This window comes from Bufo gargarizans, chromosome 6, assembly GCF_014858855.1.
Source record: "Bufo gargarizans isolate SCDJY-AF-19 chromosome 6, ASM1485885v1, whole genome shotgun sequence".
In the NCBI taxonomy this organism is placed as follows: Eukaryota; Metazoa; Chordata; class Amphibia; order Anura; family Bufonidae; genus Bufo; species Bufo gargarizans.
The window spans coordinates 125,550,654-125,565,077 of NC_058085.1; the positions used below are offsets into that span (position 1 = coordinate 125,550,654).

Genomic DNA, 14,424 nt, shown 5'->3' on the forward strand with positions numbered 1-14,424 from the left:
AAGCCTGTAGGCCTCTTCAGAAGAATACCCCCTGTTTGACATTTGGGCAACTAAATTTAGGGGTATTCCCTGAGACTACCCAAGAAAAAAAGCAAGCCTGTCTTACAAAGGGGAGGCTAGCGAAGTACCGGAGGCCGCTGCGGTTGATAAAAAATATCAAAACTGATTTTTTTTATCGCCGCAGCGCGTGTAAAGTGAATGTGCAGTGATCAAAAAAAAAATTTGTCACTGCGGTGGGGCGGGCGTGGGTGAACGCACGTGTGGGCGACCGAGCAGGCCTGATCGGGCAAACACTGCGTTTTGGGTGGAGGGCGAACTAAAGTGACACTAATACTATTATAGATCTGACCGTGATCAGTTTTGATCACTTACAGATACTATAAAAGTACAAATGCTGATTAGCGATACGCTAATCAGCGAATAAGGGACTGCGGTGCTGTGGGCTGGGCGCTTACCGATCGCTAAACTACCTAACCAAGGGACCTAAACTATACTAAAACCTATCAGTCAAAACCAGTGAAAAAAAAAAGTGACAGTTTGCACTGATCACTTTTTTCCTTTTCACTAGTGATTGACAGGGGCAAGAAGGGGTGATCAAGGGGTTAATTGGGGTGCTGGGAGGTGATCTGGGGGCTAAGTGTGGTGTTGGTGGGTACTCACAGTGATGTGTGCTCCTCTGCTCCTCTGCTGGAACCAACCGACCAAAAGAAGGAGCAGAGGAGCACAGCAGCCATATAACCACATCATATTTACTAATATGATGGGTTATCTGGCTGCTGATTCGTTTTTTTGAAAATCAACAACCTGCCAGCCATTGGCTGGCAGGTTGATGACGAACTTGTCTTTTAAATTTTGCCGGCCCGCGATGCGCATGCGCGGGCCTGCTTTCCCCGAAATCTCGCGTCTCGCGAGAGGACGCACCGGCACGTCCACCCAGAGAAACAGGACCGCCGCAAAGACGCAATCCTGCGTACGGCGGTCCTGAGCAGGTTAAAGTACATGTTTTTCGTTAAGCCAGTTGCAGTGAAGCAACAAGGGCACAGGGCCCCTTTGTAATAATACTGTGGTAGATAGTACCCAAGTCTAGGAATGCCAGAGTGGTATAGTGTAGTCTATAATATCCCTTAAGGTGTTGTGCACGTGTCACGGTGCTCCTACCTGGATACGATGGAACCCCAGGAGTTACCTTCCAAAAGCAGGAAAATGAGGGGAATAATTGAAAGATTGAAGAAGTAAATGAATCTAGATCATGTGATGAAGTTGATAGCAGCTTTACTTTCCTACGTTCCTACAAATGATTTACATGCTTTGCCTTGGTTCCCAGCAAGCTTTGGCATTAACTGTGGCAGGAAAAATCCTCTCTACTACGTCTGTTGCTCTCTGGCACTGCTGTGCTAATAGGCTGGCTATAGAACTCAGCTTCCTCTGGATGCTGCAACTTCTCTATTCTGACTCTAGATTTGTCCAGGGAAAACTTTACTCCTGGTTTCTGAGGCTTCCAGCTGTGGCCTCCATGTCCAGCAGAGCTGAAGGTGCTCTGGCTGGTATAGGCAAGGCTCATCCAACCAGGGCATGCTCCTACTTCCTTCCCCTAGCAGGAGGTACTCTATACTCTCTCTAGCTAGAACTCCACCCTCCCTGCAGCAAGAAGGAAACCCATCACACCACAAAGGGGGGGGGGGGGTGTTAGAATGGAAGAGAAGGTTCCACTCTATGTAAGATAGCTCTGCCACTTACACTGCCACCTGCTGGTGAACCAGGCACATTACATGAACAATCACATGACAGGATTATGAATATACATTGTGCAAGCCCTGGAAATAAATACATATATGGCATGACACTAGCCCATTAGAGATAGTAGAAAGGCGCAAAAGTGGTAATGCACCTCTGGGGCATTACATAATGACAGTGTGGAGGTGGCAGCAGCATCAGGAGGCCACAGAGTGGCACAATAACAGAGTGTGGGGGTGACAACAGCTGATCAGGAGGGGGCCACAGGGTGGCACAATGACAGTGTGGCGGTGGCAGCAGCATCAGGAGGCCACAGAGTGGAAAGGTGACATAGTGTGGAGGTGGCAGAAGCATCAGGAGACCACAGAGTGGCAAGTTGACATAGTGTGGAGGTGGCAGAAGCATCAGGAGACCACAGAGTGGCAAGGTGACATAGCGTGGAGGTGGCAGAAGCATCAGGAGACCACAGAGTGGCAAGATGACATAGTGTGGAGGTGGCAGAAGCATCAGGAGACCACAGAGTGGCAAGGTGACATAGTGTGGAGGTGGCAGCAGCATTAGAAGACCACAGAGTGGCAAGATGACATAGTGTGGAGGTGGCAGCAGCATCAGGAGATCACATGTGGCCTGGACTACGGGAGTGCCCATAGGCCTTTGCTTTTTTCTATAGCGTGCAAGCATAGCCACCGCTGACGGATTGCAGGGTGGTCTTAACTCCCGGAAATGAGCAGTGTATAATGTGATGGAAAAACAAATCAAGCCAGCAAAGGAGGCAAAAGTGGACAATCACAATACATTAGTAAGTGCCTTATATTAACTTTCTCTACATGATAAATGCTATTTACTGAAATTAGACAATCCCTTTAATGTTTATAAAATTGGGTAGAATACTGTCTCCTCACTAACCTTCCTTTAATTCACATCTCCGCCCATCCCTTGGTTGAACTTGATGGACATATTTACTTTTTTAACCACACTAATTATGTAACTATGTAAGAAATGATTGCCTCCAAAATCATCTCTAAATGGGATGGCCATTATTGTATTAGATGCCCATTATTGTGTCAGAACTTGGGTACACCAGGGGCGGACTGGCCATAAACCCTACAGGGAAAATTCCCAGTGGGCCGCCCATACCCTCTTCACGGCCTCTGGCCTGGGTGCATAACGATTTGATGCTCTAAGCATTAATTAAAGCTAGGAGCATCTGGTACTTACACACCTGGCCAATGGCTGCAGGTGCCTTCTGGACCTGGCCAATGGCTGCAGGTGCCTTCTGGAACTTAACTGTATCACTGTTCTCAGGACACTGATGCAGGTGAATACTTTGGTGAAGGCGGCAGTATTTTGTGCTGTACTGTGGTCTTTGCATCTGCTGAGGTTATACAGTAATGCAAGCCCTGCCTACTTCTGTTATCTCTGCCTACTTGTATTGGCTCCACCTACTTTCTTTGCCCTACTTTATGTCAATTTGGACCCGCCTACAACATAGGACCACTTTAAGGTATTTTTCCTGGTCCACTTTACTTCCCCAATCCACCCATGGACTACCTTCTGCTATCCTGATAGGCCAGCCAGATCTTGAGAAATGCTCCTTCCATTATTGAAGGTAGTAACAACAGGTATAGAATGTGAGTATGTTGAATGTACCAACAATTAAAATCCAGGGTGGGCTCATATCATTATGAGAAACAAAAAAGTGTTCTTGGTTGTGCTGGTTTGATTGATCATACAGTACTTTTCATTTTTGCATATTTTAGTAGACAGTAAATATAACACCAAGAGGAATCCATAATGATTTATATGTGATTGTGATGCTTTATTATTGCAAATATTTTTTTCTTAACATTTTAAGCTCATTAATTCATTTGCAATATTGGAGACAAGGTTGTCTTGTAGATCACTTCTTCACAGATGAAGAGGCCTCTTCTTTCACAACAGCATGGACCTTAGTGGTGGTTGTGGTTGTGGTTGTAGTAGATCCTGAGAGTACAGACAAAGGGAAATCAGTACTATACTGTATGTCTCTGTTCATTCACGCAATACGCTGATATATCCACTTATCACATGTATGTGCTATTGAATCTCGTATTCTGTACGCTGTGATAATATAACCTCCTACTATATGCAAAGCTACAGGGCATAATGTCACTCATGTAAAGCTACAAGATCACAATATTATGGTGTGACTCACAATGAGTTGGGTATATTGAACTGCTACATGTGTATACTGCTTTATTGTTAAGAAATATCTATAGCTATCTATAGTGTAGACCTGGCTTGGGCATAGTGTCTGTAAAACGACAGCCCACATCACATACAGATGGCCATACATATTTGTTTAATGCCGTTCAATCCTACCAGATAGGGCAAGACAGGTTGAACATTTAATCTGTATGGGGACCTCTAGACTATCTCCTGAAGGCAGACATTGTGGTAAAGAATGATAGGGCTATTGGGTTTCACATGCCAGATCATTTTGTTCTCAGGAGAGACATCTGACAGTAGCTTATTCCTCTCTTCCTCTTGAGAAGACATGGATGCTCAGCTGAGCCGAGCATGCATGTGTATGTAAATCTCAGGCGAGATAGCTATGCATGGTCAGTCTTTAGTCTTCTTAAATTGGTTACCCGTTCATATAAGGTGTTTACCTGCACTTTCCTTGTGACATTCACCAATGCTGTAAAAAAAGAAGGAAGGCAGATCAGATCCTGCATATTGTTATGTATTGTTCACATATACATTGTATACAAGACAGATCCTCCAGCACTGCTCCCAACATCATAACCTAAGACTGTATAATCTAACAATACCACTCAGGGCATTGACTATGGTAAGACACAATGCATAGGAACAGGGGGCAGATTGGGAACTTATTGTGGCCCTGAAAAAATACTAACAGTGGCCCCATTTTGTAGTTGGTTCCAAATTGATGGAAGATAGGGTCATCTATACTGTGGCATCTATACTATGGCACATTACACCACCCCAACAGAGCCAAAAACCACAGTCCATCACAAAATACTGCCAGCAGCACAAAGTAATGCCCCCTGGGCATTGGCCAACCTGAAAATTTCCCTTTAAGGTCTATGGCCAATCCGCCCCTATTTAGGAACATTTCTGCCCGCAAGCAAGGAACTCCCATGTGTGGCTTCATGTTATTAGGGCCTTACAGGGGTGTTCCCATGCAGCCATTTATAGTATATCCATAAGATCCGATACCAAAACTTTTATCACAGGGGAACCTTTGGAAATGTTGTTTTTCCCAATCATATAGAGCCTCAACATTTATGAATTAGCCATCAATCACATTGGAAGCATTCAAATACACAACCCCATTTCCATGGTAGCATACATACTTCAAAAGTCCCTCCCATATTGCTAAAATACATACGTTTACACCATATATACCATTGTGTTCATTTCTCTTACCCCAGTACAATCACAGACAGTTAATATAAGGACAGATTAAGCATGGGCTCACACCTGTTGATTGTCTTGTCCAACCCACGCAAAGCATCTCTAAATAAACTGAAGATCAACACACCATTCCTTGCATTTAAAATTAAGTTCTTGATCGGGGATTCTGTGACTTGGTTCCAATAAATTTGTAAAACACTAGCATAGGATATTCATAAGTACATGCTAGGTGAGAATTTATAGGAGTGTCTCTTGACCTCCACTGTGTAGCAGAATTAGACATGTGGTGGCCACAATGATAAGGAGAAGCAAGTAAAATCAGACACACTGGCTAGAATGCTTCAAAAACAGTCTAGAATAAGTTCTCCTACCCTTTGTAGATGTAGATGCATAATGATCATTTCAAGACTTCTATGTCTGTCATCAGAATACCCAATTAATGGGTCAAAATGTAGTATCATTAGCTACCAATCCATATTTCTTGCTTTGAGAGATGATTGTCAAAATAGTATGACAGGACATATTGAAAGGACAAAACATTGCAAGTTCCTATGTTTCTAAAAATATTATTTCTGCATATCCTTGTACGTGTAAGGCTACTTTCACACTGGCGTTTCTGGGTCCGCTTTTGAGATCTGTTTCAGGGCTCTCACAAGCGGCCCAAAACGGATCAGTTCAGCCCCAATGCATTCTGAATGGATAAGGATCCGTTCAGAATGCATCACTTTGGCTGCGTTTAGTCTCCGTTACGTTTTTTAGACGGTCACTAAAACGCAGCTTGCAGCGTTTTAGTGACCATCTGACTATGCGGAGCCTAACGGATCCTTCTAGACTTACAATGTACACTGACACAATATGGTGCAATTGAAAACGGATCCATCGTCCATTGACTTTCAATGTAAGTTAAGACCGATCCGTTTTGGCTTAGACTTTTTTTTAATGAATAATGCAAACGGATCCATTATTAACGGATACAAGCGTTTGCATTATTCGTGCGGATCCGTCTGTGCAGATACAAGATGGATCCGCACAAAACGCGAGTGTGAAAGTAGCTTAATACAGTCATCTTATCTGAAAAGGAAAGGTTTAACCATCTTTCTTTTATTGGTTGCTACAATCACCTTTTGTCATGCTCTTCCAACAATTTACGGTACATAGCAATCTCAGCATCCAGGTGAGCTTTAATGTCTAAAAGGGTCTTGTATTCCATATTCTGATGTTCCAGGTTAGACCGAAGATCTGTAAGTTGAGACTCCATGGTGCCAATTGAATTCTGGATATGATGAAGTTGGTTGGCGTACCGAGCCTCGGTCTCTGTTACGGAGGCCTCCAGTCCTGCTTTCTGATGGAAGATAAGGAAACTACAGTCAGCTGCTGATAGAAATGCAGTTTATTGCAAAGTGCATTGATCCCTATACATACATAGATAAACCATTATGTGCTATTAGTTCCCAAATTGTTCCTTTTCATATGCCATTGTGATAATGTAGTATCTACCAACATTCTAATGGGTATGGCTGCCACCTAATTCTCCCCTAACGGCAGATGTTGGAGCAAAGAAGGATCGGACATGGAGGATTATAATATTCCTATATGTTATTATGGGCACCACTACATTATTACTGGAGTGCATGCCCGTGTACGTCATACAACTCAATGGTACCTGCCTGACATATACTAACAACATACCAAATAGTAAAATGAGATGCAAAAACATGGTTTAGAAGAATAATGCTGCTGCCTATACTGCCGCTTAGTGTCATACATAAGGAGGCTCCAGCACTAAACAACAATATAGGTATATTATTCTTCTAAACCAAGTTTTTGCATGCCACTTACCTACAATTAAATTAGATTAGAAAAAGGTCTACTTCCTTTTTACAGAAGCAGCACCACTTTCATTCATGGCTTTTGCTGGTATTGCAGATGAACCCTATCTCACTTTTAATATGACGCTCTATCACATAATTTAAAATCCTACATGTTCCTGACAGAATATGATTTCTTGATCAATCTTCTCATCCATTCTTATTTGATATAGGCTTGGAAGACTTAATATAGGCTTGGAAGACTCAGGGCTGCCAAGTATCAAGTAGCAGATAGAACTTCTCTTGACCACAAAAAAACTCACTTATATAGGAGCTCAAGTGGTTGCTACAAATACAAAATTAATCTCAAGAAATGACTTTACTAGGTACCATGTATGATCTTCTACAATATGGTTACAAAATGTCTGAAGATCTCTACCGGAGTCTAGTCTTTGCGTGAGTTCAAATAATATGCCAGTATTAGTACTAGAATAAATGCAGAAACATTTTAGTCTATTACATGAGTGGCATGACATTTTCCATTTTCTGTAGGAATATATCTTCTGAGCATCTTAGAGTCCAGTGACCTCACATGTCATATTGGTTGAGCTGAGGGATTTGTGTTGTGTGTATATTGTGTGGTTTCTGTACAGTATTATGTATTGTTTATGAAGAAGGTTATAGTATGAGATACATGATCCCTCAAATGTAGGCTTACCATGCTGTATTGCGACTGCAGCTCAATCTCTAATCCTTGCAACGTGCGTCTCAGCTCAGTGACCTCCGTTTTACTGCACTGTACTTGTTCTGTGTTAGCAGTCACTTCCTTATGGAGAGATTCACTCTAAAAATTGGAAGAGTAAATCAAATGATGTTATAGAGAAAATGCAAAGAGATATAGATAGGATAGATAGATAGATAGATAGATAGATAGATAGACAGGCAGGCAGACAGACAGATAGTGGATAGATAGATAGATAGATAGATAGATAGATAGATAGATAGATAGATAGATCTATACCTGAGTCAAGTACCAGGCCTCAGCATCCTTTCTGTTCCTCTCAGAAATGTACTCATATTGATCTCGCATTTCAGCCAATATTTTGCTCAGGTCCATTCCTGGAGCTGCATCCATTTCTACATTTACTGTGCCTTTCACCTGTTGACCCTTCTCATTCATTTCCTAAAGAGATATTTACATGAAAAATCAAACCTCTGAAAGTCTTACATGAGAAAGCAATATCAGATGTAGATACTATATCTCACCTCTTCATGGTTCTTCTTCAGGTAGGCCAACTCTTCCTTTAAGTTTTCAATCTGCATCTCTAGGTCAGATCGGGAGAGGGTTAATTCATCCAACACTTTACGCAAACCATTGATATCAGCTTCAACACTCATTCGCAGGGATTGCTCATTCTCATGCCTAAAAAAGATAAAGGAAATTAATGTTTAGAAGCAGATAATAACTTCAGACTTGTTCCTGGGCTGTATTTGGTATTGCAGCTTACGCATATCTACTTGAGGTGAATTACCAACACAGTCCATGAATGGTGCTGTTTCAGAAAACAAAAATTCTTATAAAACCCCTTAAAAATGGCTTCAACTGATGAATCCTCTTTGATATCTGATGGTTGTTGGAAAGTTAAGAATGTTTCATAAAACATAGAAACTTACTTTAGTCTAAAATCATCAGCAGCGAGACGTGCATTGTCTATGGCCAGTAAAACTTGATTGTTGTCAATAGTTGCATTATGGATCTGAAAAAGATAAAGTGTGAATTTCTAATCATTTCACAGAAAAGCCCCACAGATATTGAAGCTTTCATGTTCAGATTTTTAGAACGTGTTAGTTCAATATGGTTGTCAGAGTTGGGGATACTTCACTTGGTGGAGTTAAGAACCTCTATCAAATAGTGCCTCTCGCTCTGGTGCCCCCCTGCCTGTCTATTAATTATCTGTTTACTCATTTCATTCACATGGACATCTGAAGCGGAAATGCATTACTTGTGGCAGCCACTCTTGGTGACAGTAGACGTCCACCGGAGGTGAATTGGTTAGCTTCAAATATTAACAACCCTTGATGCATTATGATCAACCCATAGTAGTGAATCACTCTGTTGCTAAGCAAGTTAAACATCTAGCATGGTCACTAACTAATTGTAACTAATGCATTTTCATGGTTGCCCACAATGACAAATCAACTGGATCAGCTGCTGTTACTAACCTTCTCCCGCAGCTCCTCAATTGTGGCGTAGTAGGGGGAATAGTTTTGTTCACGCACAACGACCGATCCTTGCTTTTCATACCATTCATGGATCTTGTGCTCCAGATCAGTATTGGCTGCTTCTAATGAGCGCACTTTGTCCAAGTAATTAGACAGACGGTCATTCAGGTTCTGCATTGTATACTTTTCATTCCCAGAAAGCAATCCATCTCCGCTGTGGGAGGCAGAGCTTCCACCAAATCCGGATCCACCTGCACCACCAAAGGATGCTCCAGAACCAAATCCAGAAGACAAGCTGCCTCCAGAAGATGCAAACCTGGAAACAGACTGGGAGGACATCCCTGCACCACCATACCCACCATGAATGTTTGACCCTCCATAAACTCCAGAAAGCCGAGAGGAGACACCACTGCCTCCCCTGGAAGAGATGCTATGAGCATAGCTATAATTCATGGTGGCAATGAAGGATGGAGCAATGAGCAGACTTTGAAGGCACCTGTTGGAATAGGTTTGGAGAGTTCATCCAGGCGCTCTTTATGCAGTCCCTATTTGTTGTTGCCATAGTGAAATTGTATACATATTTGATGGAGACTCCTACTTGGACCTATGCCACTCTGATACCTTTCCAAACTTTACTTATCGCAGATTCCTCTATTGCAGATGCATATCAGAGTTTCATTCTATTGTTTTCTCTGAGAACAAAGACAGGACTCAGTACTCTGCCTAGGGCTATGAGCTCAACATCAGGTTACCTTTCATTATTTGTCAAAAAGTAAATACAGATTCCTGCTGCCTTATGCAAATAAACTTGCACTTTTGAAACAATGAAGATTTAAATGTAAAAAGGCCAATTTTCACGATTCACATTTTTCTATCCCCGAGAAGACCCTTAAAAGAAAACAAGAAGTACATTTACTCAATGAGTCTTCAACAAACTGTCATTCTGTTGGAACACACAAAATGGCACTCTCCCACTCAGTGTGTATATATGTATATATAGTATATAAATTCCGGCAGCACTCACTTTAGCGTTTCTCTGGTGCACGCGTCTCACCCTTGACCTCAGGCTTGTATATTCATAAAAAATCAACGCAGCACTCTACTTTGTAAAAAAACGCAGTGTGCTGCGTTGATTTTTCATGAAATATATATATATATATATATATCAAATTTTTATTCAAATTGTTTTCCCATATTGGAAAGTCAAAGCAATAATTCCTGTATGAAAGTAATGTTTTAGAAATCAGTGCTACTTTTGTCCATGGGCCGTGTCTGATATTGCAACTCAGCCCCATGTAACTGGGTTCTCTAGGTTTCTTCCACTTTTGATCCCCAGTGGACTGAAGTGTTAGATGCTGTTTACATGCACGCACAACTGATAGCCAATCAATAGCCCCAGCAGTAATCTGTTCAGGAACAGCACGTAACTAAAGTTACCCCTAAGGCCACTGATTTGTCAGCAGCGGTGACATGCTTGTAAACAGCACATCACACCTCTGTTACAGTATGGAATGGAAGAGATGGAGACAAGTGCTCAGAGCTGGACCAAGTGATGTATTTCACTTCCCAAAACGTCAGCTAAAGGACTTTTGGTCTATCAGCCCTATAGACCATGCTTAGGTTGAGTGGAATTTCACTGGTAATTTGCTGTACTAAACATGTGGATGAAGTTTTCAAAACTCTGAGACTTTCTACAGAAAGTTTATGAGGCCACCATCTTCAGCGACAATGAGAGACAGCACTTTGCTGAGCACTTCTAATTCCTCATTTTAGCCATCAGCAAGGGTCTCAGAACTCGGTCCTCCACCAATCAAAACCTTTTAAATCTTACTATTTGTAGAAAGAAAGAGCCCATCATGCTCGTTTCACTTCCAAGTGAAAAGATAAAGGGTGAGAGTTGTCTAATAATCAGTGGTAGTACATGCTGAATAAGATGTCTATAGGCCCCTACACAGGCAGAGAATCATAGAAACACTCGTTAGCGATTGTTAGCGGTGTAAAGGTCTAGCTTGTTCGTCGGGTGATATGCTCATTTGTGCAGGCACCTCAATCATCGTGCCATCTAGGCAACTCTCTGCTGCTGGCAATCAACAAGTCAGTATGGGGCTGAACGGTGGCATTAGAGATCGCTCCCCCCCATGTAACTGCAGCACCCTCCTTTACTGACGGGCACAATTGCCTGCTAAATTGTTTCATGTAAAGGGACCTTTACAAATATCAATGATAGCAGCGATATATACATTCTCAGACTACTACTATGTCATCATGGATATTTGACCTTTGAGAAAAGCAAAGACTCTTTCAACTACAAGTCAAATTTTGCATATCCATATCTTGTACTTTCATGAATAATATGTCTTCCAGCATTCACAAACTTTCAGGCTCATGTATAGTCAGCTGAGTATACAGTGCATACTGAAAGTATTTAGATCTTTTCACTTTTTTCGCACTTTGTTATGTGGCAGCCTTGTCCTAAAATAAAAAAATTCTATTTACTTTTTTTACCTATCATTCTGCATTTAGTACTCCATAATGAGAGAGTGAAAACTGAATGTTCAAAATTTTTGCTAACTATTGAAAAGGAAAAACTGAAATATTGCATGGTCATAAGTATTCAGGCCCTTTAAGCACCTCTGTCAGAAATTACAGCCTCCAGTCTACTTGAGTAGAATGCTACAAGGTTTGCACACCTGGATGTTGGGATTTTCTGCTATTCTTCTCTGCAGATCCTCTCAAACCGTCAGGTTGTATAGAGACTGTCGGTCGACAGCCATTTTCAGGTCTTTCTAGAGATGTTAAATTGCGTTCAGGTCAGGGCTTGGACTGGACCTCTCAAGAACATTCAATAGTTGTCCCTAAAGGCCCCATCACACTGCCCAAACATTGGGCAGATCATTGCTAACAAGCGTTTGTAGGAAAGTCTATTAGTGACAATTTGGCTGGGCAAAAGAGCCACTGATTACCCGATGAACAAACAAAACTAAATCATCATTGGCAGTAGCAGATTGTGCCATCTACAGCACTCTGCTGGCGGCAAACAATGATTCTTTATGGCGATGAGCGATGGCATTAGTGATAGCTCCTCCCCATACTGTGGAGAAGATCAGTGGTCACCTTTACTGACGAGCAGGCGATTGTCAGGAAGGAACACTTCCGTCCCAACAATTGTCTGCTCAAGTGATCAGTGTAAAGGGGCCTTAAGCCATTCCTTTGTTGTCTTAGCTGTGTTGTTGGACGGTAAAGCTTCAACACAGTTTGAGGGCCCAAGCACTCTGGGTTATGTTTTCATTAAGAATATCTTTGTACTTTGCTCTATTCAGCTTGGCCTCAGCTCTGACCAGTATTGGCCAGTGCCTGGTTTCTTCCAGACATGACGCTTAGAATTGAGGCAAAAAAGTTAAATCTTTGTTTCATCAGACCAGAGAATCTTGTTTCTCACAGTTTGACAGTCCTTTAGTTGATTATTTTTGCAACTGTATTTTACTGAGGTGAGTCTGTCTGTCATAAAGCCTAAATTGGAAGAGTGCTACAGTAATGGGTGACCTTATGGAAGTTTCTCCCATCTGCACAAAGGACTTTTGGAGCTCAGCCATAGTGACCATTGGGTTCTTGGTCATTTATCTCACCAAAGCTCTTTTCCCCCATTACTTAGTTTGGGGGTGTGGCCAGCTCTAGGTAGAGTCCTGTTTGTTCCATATCTCTTCCATTTAAGAAATCTAAAAGCCACTGTGTAGTGTCTCACATATGTGTGTAAGGGCCACTCCAAAATGTTTATATGCCATTCGATGTCATTTTTCACTGTTTAATGTATTTTTCCTTTGTCACAGCTGCTAGGTTCCTATTACAGGCTGGTGGATGCACTACACACATCCAACACTAGGTGTCACCCTCACACCATATATATAGGTTAGCACACAGGAAGAGACAGATTAGAAATGGGAGTTTAGGAGTGAAGAGTTAGGAGGAGATGAGCCAGGCTTGGCTCTGTCCTCTGGGCCTTGCCTCAGAGAGTGAAGCTACTTTAGCCCATGTAGTTCAAGCCTAGGACTTATTGATCCATAACTGTAATATCCCTACTAGGAACCCTTCCAGGGACTTAGGGAATAATTGCTGTATCTACTGCAACCTCTTCAAAGAATGGAGTAGAGAGTTTGCCTGCCTTAAGGGAGACCGCCCTTGGGTTGCTGGATTATTGAACTATAGACTATTGGCAAAGGAACATAACTGCCGTTTATCAGGTTTTAGTCACCTTTGCATTAGGTGGAGAGTTTTTAAGCTACAGCATGCCCACCATAACCAAGGACAGAAAGGCCATCTGTCAGAATACTTACTTAAAGAGGATCTAAACTACTATTAAAAGGCGGAAAATGGAGCTGAAACCTATAGACACCACCTCACTTAGCCTGGTATGGGAATTTACAGCTTTACCATCTGTATTTATGACAAGTGCTGCTAATGGATGATATTTATTGTAAGACTACAATTTACAAGTAAAGTTCCTGTTTGATTCAACCATTGCCTCCCTCATCATTCCACTCCATCTCCTCATTGCACCTAGTGGTGCTGTCATCACGATCTCAACACAGGGGCCTAGCCACCAAAACACCCAAAGCATACCCATTACCATCAAGGGCACCTTAACTTCCATCTGGCTGGTCTTCCCCATCTCTGCAAGCCAGCCCCAGGAGACAACTGAACTGTGAGTACTACTATCCTCGGCACCACATTTTCAAACATTTCTAAAATTATGTTTACACTTTCTCATTAAAGGGAAATGAGTGTGGATTGATAAGGGGAAAGTTTTTTTATTTTAGTTAGTTTAGCACAAGGCTTCAACTTTACAAAATATGAAATAAGTGAAAGAGTCTAAAGTCTTTCAAAATGCTCTGCATAGTACTGTATATCCAAACAGACAAAGTCCTCATACTGTAGCACTACACTTTGTTGATACAACAAATGTTTTTTTTTTTAAGATGTGCCTTCTCTAAAGTATCCAAACATTAGTGATCTGTGCTTAACTATTTCCTAACGTACCCTAAACAATTCAAAGCAACTGGAAAGAGGTCACATGTATATCTATGAAGATGGACCGCACAAGCTCCTCCTGTTCTATGTCCAAGAACATGAATTTGGGGCCTCTTATTCGTCCCAAGGATAGGTTCACATACAGCGTTGGATTAAGCTTGGTGGAGGCCTCATGATTTCAATTATTAAGATAGCTGGGGGAATGAGGGTGTGT

General features: G+C 41.9%; 1 protein-coding gene across 1 annotated transcript; it reads right to left on the minus strand.

Annotated features, from left to right (window-relative positions):
• Window positions 1-3,557: 3,557 nt before the first annotated feature.
• LOC122942292 (keratin, type I cytoskeletal 19-like) lies at window positions 3,558-10,192 on the minus strand. Its single transcript, XM_044299819.1, has 8 exons — window positions 9,186-10,192; window positions 8,637-8,719; window positions 8,229-8,385; window positions 7,984-8,145; window positions 7,681-7,806; window positions 6,276-6,496; window positions 4,386-4,414; window positions 3,558-3,717 (listed from the first exon to the last, which is right to left on the minus strand). The coding sequence occupies exons 1-8, from the start codon at window positions 9,636-9,638 to the stop codon at window positions 3,635-3,637; spliced, it is 1,314 nt and encodes a 437-aa protein (XP_044155754.1). The 5' UTR covers window positions 9,639-10,192; the 3' UTR covers window positions 3,558-3,634.
• Between the last annotated feature and the right edge of the window lie 4,232 nt (window positions 10,193-14,424).

Coding starts and splice junctions, on each gene's coding strand:
- LOC122942292 (XM_044299819.1), bottom strand. CDS start 9,638: ATGAATTATAGCTATGCTCATAGCATCTCTTCCAGGGGAGGCAGTGGT. Junction 8,146..8,228: donor TGAAGAAGAACCATGAAGAG/GTGAGATATAGT, acceptor ATATCTCTTTAG/GAAATGAATGAGAAGGGTCA. Junction 4,415..6,275: donor TTGGAAGAGCATGACAAAAG/GTGATTGTAGCA, acceptor CTTTTTTTACAG/CATTGGTGAATGTCACAAGG.